This window comes from Cavia porcellus, unplaced genomic scaffold, assembly GCF_034190915.1.
Source record: "Cavia porcellus strain 051 isolate PalLab524CR breed Dunkin Hartley unplaced genomic scaffold, mCavPor4.1 scaffold_10, whole genome shotgun sequence".
Classification (NCBI taxonomy): Eukaryota; Metazoa; Chordata; class Mammalia; order Rodentia; family Caviidae; genus Cavia; species Cavia porcellus.
In genome coordinates this window covers 65,093,535-65,112,013 of record NW_026947493.1, presented here as the reverse complement: position 1 = coordinate 65,112,013, position 18,479 = coordinate 65,093,535, and the positions used below count along the sequence as shown (strand labels likewise).

At 36.0% G+C, this 18,479-nt stretch overlaps 2 protein-coding genes across 4 annotated transcripts in view; both read right to left on the bottom strand.

Annotated features, from left to right (window-relative positions):
* Positions 1-1,173, bottom strand: part of Slc26a7 (solute carrier family 26 member 7) — a 140,594-nt gene extending 139,421 nt beyond the window's left edge. Inside the window, exon 1 of one of the 2 annotated variants that reach the window (XM_063257547.1) lies at positions 1,051-1,173. The gene's annotated coding sequence lies outside the window, so the exon portion shown is untranslated. The remainder of the gene's footprint in view (positions 1-1,050) is intronic. The other variant, XM_063257545.1, reaches the window with a different exon arrangement.
* Positions 1,174-4,252: 3,079 nt separating this feature from the next.
* The window catches only part of Lrrc69 (leucine rich repeat containing 69), a 102,272-nt gene continuing 88,045 nt past the window's right edge, over positions 4,253-18,479 (bottom strand). For both annotated transcript variants that reach the window (XM_003479980.2, XM_063256869.1), the window contains one exon: positions 4,253-4,941. In XM_003479980.2, coding sequence (XP_003480028.1) covers positions 4,831-4,941 — 111 coding nt within the window. In that variant the 3' untranslated portion in view covers positions 4,253-4,830. The remainder of the gene's footprint in view (positions 4,942-18,479) is intronic.

The following is an 18,479-nucleotide window of genomic DNA, read 5'->3' as shown; positions in this document are numbered from 1 at the left end:
GAATTGACTATTCATAGCAAATCAGTGGGAAATCCATTCTCTTAGGCTGTGGGCATAGCTCAGTGACAGAGCCAGTTTTTAGTCTGCACAATGTTCTGGGTTCAATCCCCAGCAACGGTTTTTGTTTTTGTTTTAAAAAGAAAAACCTGTTTTATTTTCCCAGCATGTTATATGTGTCATTTATTTTCAATAAGCACATGTATCTGAAAACTCATATTTACAACATCAATCTAACTTCATTAGAGAAAAACGAAGGGGCAGAATGGGGGGAAGAGTGTAAGCTGTGGGCTTGGGAAGGCTGGAAGGCAGTAACCCCAAAGCTATGCGGTAGGGATATGCACCAGTTCCCCAAGATGAATGCAGTGATTATAGACCACAAACCCATACTAATAAAAAAAGTCCAGACAAAAAATACAGCTTCCATCAACAGCAATTCCTATATGGATGGAGATTTAAAAATAGATTTCAAGACAGCCCATGTGCAATATGTGAGAACTATGAGAAAATATTAATTATCTAAAATTGAAAAAATAGGAGAAATTAAAAAGAAAAAAATAAAAGAGAAAGTATACAATTCCGACTCTCAGAGGACTCTGAAAAAGAAATAAGCACCTTTGAAATAAAACCCATTGGACTAAGCAGGGAGCTTAAAGTTCTGTACCACTGATGCACTCTGGTTTAGACAAGTTGCTCTACGTTTTCTAGTTTCATGAATACATTTACTTGAAAAGTGAGGTAGCTCGCGGTTACACCCTCCTCTCCCACATATCTCAGGGGACAGCTGCCTCCTGCCCCTTTACACAGACTCTGACCTGGTCCCTTTCTTCACTCTTCTTTGTATTGCATTTCCTCCTTTTCCCTTCTGGGCTCATCCTACTTTGCATTATTGCTAGAACCAACCTGATGAATCTTGAATGAGCTGAAATAAATTATCCTCTGTTCAAAGTGTCTTCATGAGGATAAAGCAATAATACCCCACAAAGTACAATTTAAATACAATCAGGCCAGACTGTGGAAGCATCTTGCAAACCCCAGGCATTCTGTACCAACCTGGAAATATTTCCAGTATATTTCAATTCTCCCAATGAACGTTAAGCAGTATCGTTATAGCTGGAATCATCACAAGCTTTCAGGACAGCAGAGCCTTTCTTGGGATAGTGGGGCTAAAATAAGCCAAAATGATAACCTCATTCAGTCACTGGTGTTTTATAAATGTTTATCCCTAGAAAAATCAGCATTTTGTTTATATTGAAACTTCACGGTTATATTATAGGCTTGCTGGAACCCTCTGGATGTTTGAACAACAAATACTACCACCACAAAATAAGCCAATTAAGATGTCTGACATTTTCATTAGGTTTCCTTCCCTTGTCACCTTGTTATTCTAGCACTCTAGGTTTCAAATCAAGTTATTTGGATTTCCTTAAGTGCTTTTGAAATTCAGCAAGAACTTCATTTAACCAAAATAAATGATTATAGGACATTAATTCCTAAAGATCATTTGGTACCAACCAAATGTGAATGAGCTTAGTACTGTAAGAAATACTGTTGCATGGAAAAGTATTTTTATAACAATAAATAATCTTTGCATGAAAACAAGAGTTTGGTAGTATCAATAAAATATGTTTCATAACAATTTCTCTGTTTTTCTAAGTAGCTCTATAAAATATAATGTATCATAATTCTGGATTATGATACAGACCTACATAAATACAAACAATGTATTTTATATAAAATAACTTCTGAAAATGGCAAGATTGAAAGCATCTAATTTCATAATTATTTATGTCAAAACTGGTATTTTATTGCCCATGTACTTTAAAAATACATTCAGAGAACAAAATTATTTCAAATCTATTTCATTTTTTGTAAAGAGTAATTCTGTTCCTCAAAGAACTTCTCAGCTTAGCAATCTTGGGTCATTTGTATGACACCACACTAGCAAAATTATACAAGTGATAGAAAAAGATTGCATAAGCATAATCTTCTAAAAAGATAACACAAAGTCCCAGCACTATGACTAGGAAGTTTTTACTAAATTAAAGGAAGATGGTAATGCCAGCTGTTTCTCTGACCTCCACTCCTGCCTACCAATAAAAAGAATCAAAATGAGGAAAAAAAGACAGTACAAGAGCATGCACACACAAGCACACACACACACACACACACACACACACACACACACACACACACTTCCCCTGCATCACATGGTAAGTTGTCTCTTCCCTAGATATCAGGAGTCTCACAACCGCCTATTGGCTCCAACTTTTTCCTAATAGTTTTATAATTCATAACCTACTCTAAACCACAAATTGGCAGGCTGTGATTCAGAGTGCCAGTTTTAATCCTTCAGAGAAGAAAGAAAGAAAAAAAAACAGAGAGAGAGAGGCTTTTCATGGCAGACATGATGCAGCCTTATGACGTGGTCCTTTGCAGATAGTTCTTGTGACTTTTTAAACGTGCTCTTCATGTATCTTGGGTCTTGGCTCTGTTAACAGAGCTATCTGTATGTAGCCTTGCTACATGTAGTCTGTGATCTTTGATGATGGCACATAAGGAAAGAAGTTTTACAGGGTTAGGGCCTCACCCTGGGTTAGAAAATTTAGAATTGTAGGAGAAAGCTAAGCATAGAAATCTCTAAACAGCAATAAAAGCATAACTTTTTGTTTGTATATGATTATAAAATAGGTAATAAGAGTTTATAGTGATAAAGAAGACTAGTTTTTCTTTTTTATTCTCCCTCTCAGGCAAATGTGAATGAAAAGGAAAATTCCAGAGAGGACCCATGGCAGAGACAAACAAGAGAAAAACTGACTAGATGATCCTCACGAAAGTTAGTGTCCCGATTGTTTCAAGTTCACCTAGATAAAGGTTGGTTGAAATTGTTAGAAAATAAAAACACTGTCAGTGTGTTGGATTCCCAACAGAGCACTGCAGATGGTTTACAGATTCCACACCTTCACATGTACGTGAAAACCTACGTGGAATAAGGTTAATTACGTTTCTGGTCTAACTTTGGTTCAGAATGTGGATAACCACTGGCAGAAGCAGATGCAGCCCTCCCTAGTGTGGCTCCCACGATGATAACTGATACTTGATCATGCATCAGCAATGCTGTTTCCTGACATCACATCATGATTTTTCTTTAGCACGTTATTGGTTATTTGATGCTTTCTTTCTATCATCCAGGACTCTAGATTTTCAAATAGTCAACTGATTTCTGTTTATTATACCCCCTATAGTTCAAACTCCCACTCACTCTAGACCCCTAATCAAGTATTGCTGCATTAGACCTAAATCACTCTACATACAAAATACCCCCCCATTTTCAATCTTCCCAATCCTATTTTATTTTTCTTCGAACTACTTATCCCCTACATTATTTGTCTGTTGTTTACTATTCCTCCTTTAGAACATCAGCTCTATTAGAGAAGGGTCCCTGTTAGTCCTGCTCATTGTTGTATCTTTAGAACAGAGAGCAGGGTCTTCTAGATAGTACCTTGCAGTGAATCTGTATTTGATAAATTAATAAATGGAAAAATAATAATTTCAAGTTAAAGAGCTTGTAAATAGGGATTAAAAATGCAGGGAGACTGTTTCTGCCACCAAGGCATGACAAATGAGACTGGTAGAAAGGTGACAAGAGAGGGAAAACAGGACTCTGGAGAATCTCACCTAGAAAAAGGGACAGAGGGCAAAGCCAAGGAATGAACCAAGGCATGTGTTTTCAAAGGGGAGATGCCAACTGAGTGCAAACCCACAAGGAAGACTAGGCCTTTGAGAAGCAGGAAAATGGGAAGGACATCTCTGCTGGCTTTTGGAAGACTAATTTTTGTGGAATAATGGAACAAAAACCAAGTGACTGTACACTGAGATAGAAAAAACAACAACAAAAACAAAGTCTTCGGCAGGGAGTCAAGATTTTCTCATACGCAACACACTTCTCAGGTGTCACCTGAGCTTCAAGAAACTGCTGAAATATTGCTGAATACATATGTATACAGCTGGAAGAATGTTTAGAATTTTCCTTCGAGTCCTGCGATGCCTCATAAATTGTAGCTGAGGTCATGGGATTAAAATAGTAAACAAAACATGGTTAACAGTATAAGATGTATGAAAATATTTCCCTAATCAAAATCAATTTACTGGGCAGTTTCTCTCAATAAATAGACCTGGTTTATTTCTGTAACTTATTTCTAATGAGTTCCAATGTCTTTCATTTGTTTTGTTTGGTTTTTTTGTTGTTGTTTACAATGTATTCTTGATTAATATAACCTTTAGAAAGTTGCCTTGAGGCTTCATGTCTTTTGAGTAGAGTCTGAACCTTGACCTTTGGGATTGAGGGTCTCTCTGCTGTGCTCCATTGATTTAACTTCCCACTATGGCAGAAGCAACTTTAATGCAGAAGGGGTAAGTCTTGACTTGGATTCACAAAGGCCAAGAGTGAGCTAGGGAAAATAAACGCAGTTCCTCACCAAATTCTCTTAATACTTTTCTAGAAAAGGAAGGTAGAAATCGTAAAGTGATGGGGAAAAAAACTTATGTGGCACACAGATCTTTCTTTCTTTCATTCTTTCTTTCTTTTTCTCAATTTTTTATTTCCTTTTTAAGCCAAAGGAAAACACAGCATTACTGGAGCCTAACAATCTATGAGTACAGTATCAATGCTTAGATTAGGATCTCTGTAATTGATTTGTCTTCTTTGCTCAACATTTGTCTTCCTTTGCTTAATAAAAAGCCTGGACACTGCATGGCATGGTGGTAGGCATGAGCTGACTGTGCAGAACTGATGGGCACCCAGCAAAGCACTGAAGGAGCACCTCGCCTGTTCTACTCTTGAGAAATTCCAAAGATCTCAGGGTCACGCTGGTTAAAACATTTGTAAGAACAAAGCAATACTCGCAGAGGTACCAGTTGTAGATTTTTGCTTATCTTCCAGTTCTAAAATGTAAAGATTAAAAAATAAATTAAGGTTGATCCAATAAATATTTTTATTAAAATAAGCAATTACTTTTGTAGAGGTTTCAGAATGTTGACTTCTAAAGGACACACCATTCCATTTATGCTTGATTTGCTCTTTTCCCATACACAAATCTATCTAGCAAAGATAGGCATGTTCAACACTAAACAAAGTCCAGACGATAAAAGGTAATATGTGTTTTGATCAGAACTTTAACACAGTCTAACCACAGAGCATTTGAGGTGAAGGTCAAAAATGATACAAACTACATAAACCTTACTCCTGTTTGACAGAGCTCTTAAATAGCCAGTTAGCTAACATTTACTGAGCTTCCTCCTAATATTCTTTGTTCATTGTCTGCGATAACCATTAAAACCTTCACCAGTTGGGGAACCTAGAAAATTCTTCAACGTATAGCTTAAGTATTTATAGTAAATTCTCCATGACTTAAAATTTTACACTTCAGATATCACTGACCTTACTTCTCAGTGCACAAAATAAGTAAGGAAAACTGTTACTGGCCAGTACAGTGTCCGTATCCTGAATATTTACGTGACCTATCATGACCTATTATGGCAAGGCCCTGGGTTTGACATTGAGCAAAGAAAAAGGAAGGAAAGAGAGAAAGAAAGAAAGAAAGAAAGAAAGAAAGAAAGAAAGAAAGAAAGAAAGAAAGAGAAAGAAAGTTGCAACCTCAAAGGCTTTTCATTTTATACACTTTATAATCAATTTCTGAAATCAACATGGCTCTAAAATAGAGCAAATCCAAAACAGAGACACACAACTAGTAATTTAATCTTTTAATAATACTACTTAGTTTTACCATGAAACCAGTTAACCAACATCATCACAAACCATAATGAAAGATTTGATTACTGCCTGTTCACTCTTCCACAAAAGAACTTTTGAGATCCCATTTAGAGGTTTGACTACTTACACACCAGTACAAGTCTCTCTTGAGAATAGCAGCCTTCTAACACTGGTCATATGTCAACGGGGAGACACAGTTACGAGTCCTGTCTCCTTTACATACACCTCCAGTATGAACTGTGATGTGCTATGAAGTACTGTACATGAAGGTTAAAAAGATGGAATTATAAACCTGAGTTCTTTTTTCAGAGATGTACAGTTCACCAATCAGCAAACATCTGAATTCTCCGGAAGGCACTGCCTGGCACAAAAGCTTACTTTTTCCTCTGGAGAACTGACTCGTCCAATCTCAGTGCATATTTGGGGGAATGAAAGATTTAGCAATCCCATTGTCAGCTCAAGATAGACCACATAATTCAGGCTCAGATAATGATGGAACCACTTCCTTCTGACAACTGTGATTAGTCCGGGATGATCACATGACCTGAAGTAATCCAGCAGAGCCAATGGGCATCAGTTCCAGAACATTTTTGGGGCCTCCTAAATAGAATGAAGTTCTCCCTGTCCCTCTTCTCAATTGTGCCAAAGGGCACAATTTAGAAATGAAGCCAAGACAAGGGAAACAAAGACACTAAATTGAAAGATCAGAGTCCTGCTAATAAATTTTGGAACCAGATCTAGTCATGATGAGCTATTCAGCCAAACCCATCACTGGCCTTCATACTGAGTCAGTGTGTAAGTTGGTAGTTGGATTTCTTTGTGTGTGTGTGGGGGGGGGGGGTTTCACTATACAATTATGGTTGGCCTTGAATTCACTTTGTAACCCAGGCTGCTCTCGAATTCACAATGATCTTCCTATCTTAAACCTTCAAAGTCCTAGGATTACAGCTATACACCATCAAGCCTAGTTTTTGCAAATTGTGTTTCTTTACTTGCAACCAAGAGTTCTGACAAATTATAAGTATTCTAAAATCTGCAGGACATTAGGCAAAGTGCCAAGGATACAAAACATGCAGCAAACAATCCCTGCCTTCAAGAATCTTTTTAGTATTCAATTGGAAAGACAAGAAATAAACATAAAAGTAACTAGAAACATATGGCTTAACTCAGTGATAAGTCCTATATGATCACAGAGAAAGGAGACACTAGCATAGACTGAATAGTCAGCAAGATTTCACAATATAAGAAAAAGATGAGCTGGGTTTGGAAAAATGACTCAGATGTGGCCACTTACAGAGGAGGTAAAAAGACATTTCAGAAAGGGCAAACTACTTGGAACCAGAAAGTCAAGAATGTGCTTAGCATATTGGGGAAATAATGTAGTATAAACAGTAAATTGATCATAACATGTTAAAGCATGGGGTATCAACAAAATGTCCTAATGTCCAAGAATGAAAGGAATGCATATTTTTCTAAAGACATACATATTATACATAGTATTTTAAATGCATCCCAGATAGGATGATATTAATTACTTAAGTAGAGTACAATAGCTAAGTGTTGAAAGTATGGTTGGATAAATAATAACAAAATCAAAATTAAATGTAGTCTTTTCCCTTTCCATCCAGTAGACAGCCTTCCCACATAGACAGCACTTCCTGCCCCTTCTCCTTCTGCAGCACATCTCAGCCAGAACTAAAAGGCCAGTGAGAAAACCTCATCCCACATCAATGTTATTTATCTCCTATTTCAGAAACCAGAGAGAATAATAGATCTATAAGCTAAGAGAGGAGGTGGGAGATACATATACAAACCAAGGGTGCAAGTGTGTTATTCAGTGTACTTTATCCCATTCCTCCATGAGGTGAAAAGTTTACAATAGAAACTATTAAAGGCATTTTCTATTTCTGTAGTGGTTTTAGCCATTTCCCTTGTGTCATTAAAAATTGCACGAGCAGAGTTTAGCTTGGCTCCTGCTGCAAGCAGGAATGCAAAGTGTCTGTGTCCCTCTTTCCCCTTCTAAGGGAGCTTATTATTATTTAGTTAATTAGAATAAAATGAATGTGTTGTTTAGGTTTTCTAAGACTTCATTTTTGCAAAAAAAAACCATTATCATTTGTAATGAAGATAAAACTTTGCTGATGATTATTCTCTAAACTAATTATCTCCATTTGTGATACAATATTTGGGGGGGGGGTGAGTCTGTGAATTTTTCCTTGGAAATTTTACCAAGAATAAAGGACCTGAGTTATACTCGCTAATACACTTTATCATCCTCAGTAGTGTTTGCACGAGCAAAGTTCTCTAATCTCTTATTAGTGGATCCTCATTTATATTTTTATTTCTACTCATAGCATTGTCTCCGTTCTTTCTATTACAACATATGTCATTTGAAACAAACATGAAACAAAAGAATAGTTAAAAAAAAAAGATGAATGACTGTCCTATAAAGAATCTCTCTTCCTAAATCCATTTAACAAACCCTCACAACTCTTTCAAATATAGTTACCGATTTTACCATTGTTTACATACAAAAATTAAAACACCACTGAACAAATTATTCTTTTTGTCAAGGCAACTCAGAGATGAAGTAAAGAATTTGCCTATGTTTAGACAAAATGGAAAGGGCATAATTTTAGTGAACAACTTTTAAAAGTAAAATGCTATATTTAACCTCAGTCTTTCATTCTTTACTATTTATAATGAAATACATTAATTCCGAAGGCAAATAAACACAATTATATCTTCTTCCTATTTCAAGAAAAAGTAATTTGCCACATTAAATATAAATATACATGTTTACTAAGTTTTATACTTGTTGAATGAAAGACTTGTTGAATTTAAGAATCATTCAATATGTGGTTCAGGGACAATCACTGCCATATTTTAATCTAGTTAATAAAAATTTAACTGAAATATATGCATATTTCACAGCAAAAAGTTTAAATAAATTTTCAATATTATGTAAAGTATGAAGAATAGAAAAAACCAATTAGATGTTTTCCTGTTTTCTCAGGAAAAGGTATCATGATGAGCAATATAATGCCTCCCACGAGTATATTCACATTCTAATTCCTAAAACCTCTGAGTATCTGTGTCACCCTACATAGCAAAAGGACTTTCCAGCTCTTTCCAAGAAGAGCTTGTGAGGCATAGGTTATCCTGAATTGCTCTGGTGGGCTCAACGTAATCACAAGAGTAGTTAGACATGGGAGGAGGAAGCAGACGGGATCAAATGACATATGATAAGATATAGATCTACTGGCACTGGCTTTGAAGGCAGAGGAAAAAGACCACGAACCAAGAAATGTGGGCAGCAACCTCTAGAAGCTGTTTTAAAGCACAAGACAATAGATGTTCCCTTGAGCTCCAGAAAGAATTCATCCTGTAACACCTTGTTTTAGCCCGTGAGATCGCTTTTTGGATTTCTGACCTTCTAGACTGTAAAATAACAAATTTTTGTGGAAATGTATTGTAGCATTAATAGAAAATGAGTGGTAATATCATGATCCAAATCATCAGGACTTGAAAAGCACAGTAATGGCAGCCTCCCTCCTGCTGTAACATCCAGGCACTTCCTCCTCCTATAACATCAAGGCACTTCCAAGCTAGAAAAGACTTTGGTTAGGTATGAAAACTATTCCAGAAAGAAAATGTAGCTCATAGCTCAAGACAGAGTCAGGAGCAGAATCCGAGCTCACAACATTGTCGGTTTGTGTTAGTAGGTCTCTGAAACTTGTCTCGCTAATGAAGGGTTTTGGCCACAGCTGAATAACCTTTACAGAATAATTTGATGGAATAAGTAGTTGCTGGAAAATGCATGTTTCCAACAGGAGGAGGATACTGCTCCAGTGTTTTCCATCTGTCTCTAACTGGTGAGTGTTGTGGTCGATACATTGTATCAAATTGAGAAGTTTAAGGAAGAAATTCAGCAGGAAGCCAGGGTTCTTACTTTGTAAATATGCTCACTCTGTATGACCACTTTAAATTCAGCACCTATACTGAGGATTTAGCTCAGCAGCATAGGCACAGGTCTGGCAAGGGTGAGGCCAGGAGTTCAATCCATGGTACCAAAAAAAAAAAATCAGCATGTCTAAGATGAAACCTTGGGTCTCAGCTCCAAAGTCAGCTCCCCTAGGGCTGCTTCTTTCCCCTCACACTCTCAGAGGTTTCCCATGCTCAATCCAGATATTCATTTACTCCTTTTAATATCATTGATTTGTGACCACACATGAGTAGACTATTTCCAAACGGGACCAAGTTCAAACTAGTCTATCCATGGGCAGGTTTGTGACTTGTATCCCAATTTTTTAAAACTATTTCTCCTCCTCCCACTCTCCCCCATGAACCAATGATATTAATTTACTGCCCCCATCATGACTCGTCTGTGCCAGCCTTTTCTAACAAGCACTCTGTTCCATCTTCTCCCGTCTCCATGATCTGAATTCCATCTGTTTCAAAGCCTGTGTGAGCCCCTACCTTTTTCTGGGTGCCGCAGTAATCTCTTTTTTCACTCTGAAGCGTTAAAGCAATTGTTATCTGTTACTTGTTTAAAATTCAGCTTTTGTTGCCAGTGTCTTTTACATCTTTAGAGTTTAAACTCAATTTTGAAACCATTTGGGGCCAACTAGGTCAACTACTTATTTGCATTTTACTTACCACACAGAGTTTCCTGCCTAAAGTAGGCCCTCAGATATTTATAGAGTAACTAAAAATAATTTCCAAAATCCAAGATGGAGATTCAGACTGACAGCTCCTCCAAGCCAGCAGGGAGAGTGCCAGCCCTGAGCACCATTCTGAACTACTCCATTTAGGAAGGGTTGCCACACATGCCAATGTGCCAAGGACAGTCCTGGTTTCCTGTTATTTTCATAGCTATTTATAATTTCCAATTTCAATCTCAAGAGCATCTTGGCTTAGATGACACATTATATGGTCATTTTACCCTTAAAGCATTTTGGTCTGTGGTAAGGGCAGAATCCAGAAAGAAAATCCTGCCAGCGTCCCAGTCGGCTGTCTAGCTAAGGTTCACTCTCTCTCCTGCTCTCCAGGGCCACCCCCTTGCGTAGCAAATATCCTTTGAATTTCACAGGGAAGGTTCAAATATTTTGATCATGCATGGCTCCAGATAAGTGAGCTGAAGCTGAGTAGTTCTTTAGAAGAAGAAAAAAATAGCATTTATTGATTATAACTGTGACCCTATCCAGCAGTTTAAGAACTAAAGAGAGTTCTCTAAAGGAAAAAGCGGGTTCAGGGAGTTCATAGAGGAATAGAAGTAATCAAAACAGTATATAAGTTCATTTATACTGTAATTACCTTTTTACTATTTTCCAAGTAAAATGATAAAGTAACATACAATACCATTTCAATTTTTCTGAATAATAAATACGTATTACTTTCATGATCATTTAGCATTCAAAATGCGATGCCTTCTGATATTCATAGTGCCTAATGTACATTAAATTGAAAAACCACTGCATAAATGTTTTAAAGCCAACATTAATTTTCACAGCTGACTGGCTGAAATGATCAGTTTCATAAATGAATGTCAGTGGTATCTCAACAGTAATAACTTTTTATAGCAAAGTAAGATTTTACTTTATAAGTAAATGAGTAAAATTATTAAATGAAATCTTATGTTTCATTACTGGCAGTATGTTATAAAAAAGGAATTAAGGCTACAAATTTTCATTTATTTTTATAAAGTAGATGAGCAGTTCACTCATTTGTAGAGAGACCTACTCAGTCTAATCTCTTTTGAGGGTAGTTTTAATTATATTACATCATTCAATGCAGAGTTCAGAGCTCTTGTTCCAAACTTGCCACTCTAAATCCCTCATCTTTAAAAGAATCTGGGGAAATGTTAAGTTCAACTAACGAAACTATAAGAAATGAAAAGTATCAGGTGAATATTTTGGGTATAGAATCACTCAAGTGTTTCAGAAGGATTTCACGAGACTATTTAGGTTAGTATTTCAAATGTGGCCCAAGTTAGTAGTAACTGAAAAGGATTAATTTTTATTGCTGTTTCAATAATTTCTATAAAAGTATCAATTACACTGGAATTATTAATGATTCTGTAATTATTAAGAACTAACAACTCAGATGGGAGGGATGTAACACTGAAAAAAATGTGAAAACATCCAGATGAATTATGGAGAAGGTTAATATTGGAGAACAAGTAACATTTTTCATTTACTGTTTTCCAGTTGTCATCTCCCTGTTTCAGAAGGCAAGCATGACCTAATTTCACATTCACCAGGACAGAAGCCGTTTGCGATTTGGTATTCAGTTGTTTCTGTGTTTTCTGTCAAGATTAAAGTCCCATCTATCTTCCAGGGTCCCATTCATGTGAGTACGAATCCTATTGGAGGCAGAAGATTCTATGAAGCACCACAGGGACGGCCACATACTGGCATTATCAAACAGTTCTCTCTGTAATAGAGTTTACCATAAAGGTCAGCATTCAGTTTATTCCCTGAAGAGATAATTAACAATTGGAAATTTCTTTAATAGAACGAGAAGCTCCTAGGAAACTAGTTTTTGTATAATCTTTGTCTGCATAAGCAAAATGCAATATAAAACCCTAAAGGTATGCAAAATCAACTGTTTACCAACATGGTTATCATCCCATGTAATTAATCTGTATATGTCTTCACTCCTTGAAAGAAACAACTAGCCATTTTTTAAAAAGTATATTTTAATCATTCCTTGTCCGGTAATACCTATTCAAATCTCATTATCAACTTTAGTGATTTAAAATAGCCTTGAATTTGTTTTTAATGATTAGCAAATTCAAATTAAATGCTCATTCTGATTCTATTGTCATACTTTTATACTATCATATACTCAGTAAATATTTATTAGTGTAATTTCTTGACTTTATGGGGTTTTAGAGTTAAGAGTTGATTCAGAACAAAACAATTTAATGATTTTCTTCTCGCAATTTTTAAAACTCCCATGTCTTTATCTATCAGATTAGCTAGCTATATAATTCTAGATTTTATTTTTTCTTTTCACTTTATATTTTTCCTGATATGTATTACTGCTAACGAAAATCTGTGTCTAGTCCATTTTTGTTACTTCTTTGTAGGTGATCATTTTTCTTCCTTGACATTTTATCCTTAGCTCTTAATAGTTTATCTTTGGTGGTGTGCAGTCCTACCAAAATGTGTTTATATGTGAATTTCTGTTTTCCACTCAGCATGCTGGGAGATCATGTCTTTCTTCAACATTTGAGCATAACCTGCCATTAGATAGCATATACATGCAGGTCTCTGTTTTTTTAAACATCATGTTCTTAACCCATGTTACAGTTTCATGTCTTGATGCTGCTGTTTTTATAATGCCCTGAGACCATATAATTATCTGATTAAAAATGAATTCTAAATTCCTTTTTAATTTTTAAAATCAAATTATATAGATGCTATATTCCTTTATTCTCCTTTTCTTTCCTTTCTTTCTTTTGTTTGCTTGTTTTTGTTTTTGTTTTTTAGATAGGATCTCACAATGGAATTCAGGCTGGCCTTGAGCTCACTTTGTAGCCCAGGCTGGTCTCAAACTTACAACAACCCTCCTGCCTCAGCCTCCTGAGTGCTGAGATTACAATTTCTATTTCTTACATATTTTTTGTTTCTTCAATGATAACTAATGCTAATCTGAGTATGTGTGTATGGGGGAGGTGTTTCCTTTAAGAAGATATTTTCCTCTTCCTGACCTGAATACCAGAGGTTCTCCATCCCACTCCACAAGTCAACAAAAGAAAAGCTTTATCTCTTTTTCACACGATGGTCTTTCAAACACATGAAGATAGCTGTTGGGAGCTATTGTATCCCAACTGATGAATAAATTTATTTATATACTTTCCTATGGCTCATAATAAAAATATATGTGCTACAAAAATTGAGACCTGAAAGTTACAGCGTGAGGAACCAGGTCAACTGAAACCCAAATTCCATGAGTTTATAGATGCAAAACTTATAAACAAGCTATTTGACTTTCTTTAACCTTAGCTGTTGCATCTGTAAATAGAGACAATGAAAAACAAGTCACAAGTTAATAGGTCAGGAAGTCACGTTACTCAAACGTTATCTCTTCCTTTAAGTCCCCTAACCAGTTGTTTACTCAGTCTGTGACTCCGTGGCATGAATACATATACCTTATGATGATTGTTACAGTCTGTTTTCAAAATTTAATTAGTACATGTTTGCAATACATAAAGTTTACATTTCTTGTGCAGAGTTGCAACATGTATGTAACACATCTTACTTTGTTCATTCTTTTTTCTCCCCTTCTTCCTTCTCCTTCCATCTCTTTATCTCTCTCATTTCAAAATGATCTATTGCCTACTTCCTATCATCTATCTTTTATCTTGTTCTTTATTTATAACTTGAGTTTCTCATATAAGAGACAGCATACTGTTTTAATTTGCATTTCTCTAATGGCCAGCAATGCTGAGTCTTTCTTTACATATTTATTGGCTATTAGCACTTATTTTTTTATAACACTGTGTTGTAAATAAAAAGTTTGTGATCGCGTCAATGGCATAAACTGTGTTTTGGATTTAATGAACCTAATACAGTACCTGTCACATAGTATCAAACATCAAAAATGGTCCTGAAAGGGAAAAATATGTAAAAATCATTTTTTAAGTTGAAAAGCACTACCACTAGTCATTTTTTAAAAGATATTTAAAACTTTCAACAGTTTGGTTTATTCACAGATTTAATGTAATGGAATACATGAGGCTCATGATGTTAAAAAATGATTCCTAAATGTATCAAGGCAGAATCAAAACATTAAAAATCTTCCTACTATGGTGTACAACACACATTAATTTTAAACTTATTACCTACTGATTCTCCCATATCCTACAGTCTTGCACATATTTCAAAGTCTTTCCTCCAATCTCCTCCCTACAAAGAACTCTCTATAGGTATCCTGTCTTTTATTTTTACATTTATTGGAGATTAATCAACGTGCTGTCATTTCTGGGTTCTCATTAATGCAAACTGCTTTAGGGCTCCTCCTTAGTGACACAAAGGACACTGTTTTACTCCATTGGCTTTCCATCCCTGTTTCTACTTTCTACTTGGAAACTTTAATAATCTCATCTTTTAGCTCATGGTAGAATAAAGCAACCAAAATTTGTCACTTACAGAGAGTATTATGGAAGAACTTGAGAGTCAGTAAACCAAAGGGACTTCAATGTCAGTACAAGAAGACATGGCGTACACAGAGGGAGATGTAGAGATCAGTGGGAAACAGATCCCTCAGCAAACCGCATCATGGAGTTAGGGCCATATTTCAGGTCTAGACAGGGTGACCACACACCTCAGAGGTGCCCACTGAAACGGAGACGTTGGCAGAGTATTCTGTTCCCACAATCCATGTCAAAACACTACTTAACAGTTCCAAAATTAGGATAACGCAGAGAGGATGGAAACAAATGAAATCCTAAATAATCAAGATTAAATTTGAAACAACCAAAAACACCCTAAAAATCACCACATGATCGTGCAATGAACTAGAATAATCTGTCCAGTAGAATGAGTATCTAGATGCTTTTTTTCAGTGAAAGAAAAAGCAAGAACGTCCTGTTTGTTGTATGTCTGCGTTTTAAAACTACAAAATATATGTCCTCTGTATCTGGCTTTTGTCCATCTGTCCCTGCTAGTTCTTCCTCATTCTCTTTTCCTAACTCCTACTTTTTTTCCCACTCAATCAATACTGTCTTTCTCAAAAGTTCTGTCTTTCTGATCTTCTCTCCCCTACCAGATTCGTCTCCTTGGGCACTTTCCATTCCCATGGCTTCAAGTGCTAGATTTATATAAGCAGTACTTAAACATAGATCAGCAGGACCAATCTTTTTGTCAGACAAACACTATTTCTTTGATACTCCACAGCTTCAACAACTACAGGGATAGACTGAACTGTATCACCTAAAATTCCATATTTTGAACTCTTCCCCTCCAGTATCTCAATATGACTGAATTTGGAAATACAATCTTTAATGTAGTAATCAGGTTAAAATTGGATCAGGGCAGGTCTTAATACGATTAATATCTTTATAAGAATCAGGAATTTGGATCCACACACACGAGAGGGAAGGACATTTCAAGATACAAGGAAAAGACAGACCTCTACATCTTAGGGAGAGAGGCTGAAGACCTTTGGACAGCATGGTCTTAGACCTTCCAGCCTCTAAATTCTGAGAAAATAAATTTCTGTTGTTGAAGTTCCCTACCCCAGCAAACTAATACAGTAACTTTCAAAATGAAGTTCAAAATCTGCACATCAGAGCCCCCTGTCTCACACTGCTTCTCTCCAACCCGGCCTCCCACACCCCACTTGAGCCAGGACACATCAGACAATCTATTAGCACAGCAGTATCTTCGCACAGGCAGGTGCTTAGCCTGCAGTGACTGTCCACAGTTCTTTTTATTTTAATGCCTCCATATTCTTCAAAGCATATTTTCAAGCAATTTCTCTGAGAATAATTTTAACTTATGTGTATTACGTGTTCTCTAAACAGCAGACACAATTACTATACAAGGCCCCAGGGACAGATTGAAACGTAACCCATTTGACTTTTTTTATGCCTTCTTCTCTTAGCACCTTAAGCATTTTTGCATCTACTTAAGTAAAATGATGCAATTATTCTTTCCTGTCTGAAGGTCTTAATTTTAAAAAGAAACAATCCTTCTTAAGCATCAACTGTGTGCTCCTAGCATGAAGCATCTACTATGCTAAGCATTGCCTATGAGTTTGAGTGGATGAACGATGACAGAAGAAGGCTTTTCAACATGAATATCTTAAATTTCATGGAACTAATTGAGGAAAAGCTGTATTTAAAAGGGTAGAAAAGATGATTCAGCAGATCTGGCTAAAAATAAGGCATGTATACGAGTTCTCTCCAGAGTCTCTGTTTGGCAGCTTTGTGAACTTGCAAAAATTACTTGACTCCTCTGTGCTTAGCATGTCTCATCAGTGTCTCATAGTTGTTTTGAACATTAACTGATGTATTTCAGGTGATACGTTTAGGACAGCATCAGATGTACAATCACAACTAAATAAGTGTTAGTGATGCCTGTTTTTATTAGGTTGCATTTTCTGCATGAGAGACTTTAAAGCTCATGTTGCTCACTAGATGATTTTGAGAAAGAATCTATCAGAGCAAGAATGATCATGACAGCTTGCTCAAGGTGTGCAAACCATGGCCAGTGGAAAGCAGAATGTTTTGCCAACTTTTGCCAAGTCATCTGACATGTTGGACTCATTAACTGTCTCTTCACTGCACCAATCTATTCCAGATGAGCACATTTCACAGATAGGTTACAAGATGATATAGTTTCATTTTGAGGAACAACATACATCTCTCTCTTCACTTTCCCACTCTTGATCTTGCTCTTCACTTGATTTTTTAAGGTCCAGCTGATTTTGACTTTTAAAATCCTACTAAACAATTATCTCAACGTTCTCTTTTACTGTATGGTTAACTTTGAGTAGAAGATTTTTTTTTAAAAAAAAAAAACCTTGATATTGCCCCTCGTTGGCAGCAGCTCTGCCAGATTTTTCTCTATGATACACTTGATGTAATATATCTGTAACCTAATAAAAAGGAAAAAAGAGCTGATTAAAATTCAGATCTTCTGATTCATCAGTTATGGAGTTAAAAAAATATGTACCAAGCACTGTGCTAAGCTAACTCTATATAATGGTGAATAAAAATGGTGCTTGCGTTACTCAAGCTTAGGTTCAGTGGTACAATGAGACATAAAATAGCAAATAAACAAACAAATTCAAACTTTGTTAAGGGCCATGAAGTCTTCAGAACTTTCTAGTGTAAACACTGACTTAAGTTTAGCAAAGACATTTCCATAACAAAAGCATCAAAGTTTTAAAACACTAAATAACTGGCTTTTCCTTGTTCATACAGAAATTTTATGGTAGAACCAATTACATTTGTAATTGAATGACGGGTGCTTTCTCTGAGTAAAGTTTTCTTCCTTTAAAATATGTTCTGCTTAAATGCCTAGTACAAATGTAATTTATTCATGATTGAATCAAGAGGAAAAAATTAGCCTTCATATTAGAATCCCAATTCACCAATAAAGCATTTTGCAAACTTAATGCCAAACTGCATTATAGTGATGGTATGATGTTTTAACAATTTACAATATATGAAGAATGAGATCCACATTCTTAATTATTTTAGCATCATTCCTTTGTGATGAGTGAAAACTTATTTTAAAGGAGTGGGCTATTTTGTATAACATTTGAAAATATTTGCTGGTTACAAAAACTCAAGCAAAATAAAATTGGGAAACCCTATCCCACAGTCATAACTGACTGAGATCTTTTACCCCTTACTTGTTCTGGGGATAATGACAACATTTTTAGGTAAATACGTGACATCAGGTGATATGAATTTTGATGACAGTTCCTTAAATTGTTTTTCTACAGTATTACAAATGACCTATTTGGTTTTTGTTTTGTTTTGGTACTGGAGATCAAACACATGACTTCATGCTTGCCAGACAGGCACTTACAAGCTGAGCTAAATACCTGGCCCCCAAATGATCTATCTGAAGTAAGCCTTATAGAATGTGTGCTCTCTTCCTTAGCAGTAAGGGACAGTACTGGGAACTTCTTTAACCTAATAATTGGCTAGTCTATCTAAAGTAACCTGTTTATTTTCTGGGCCATA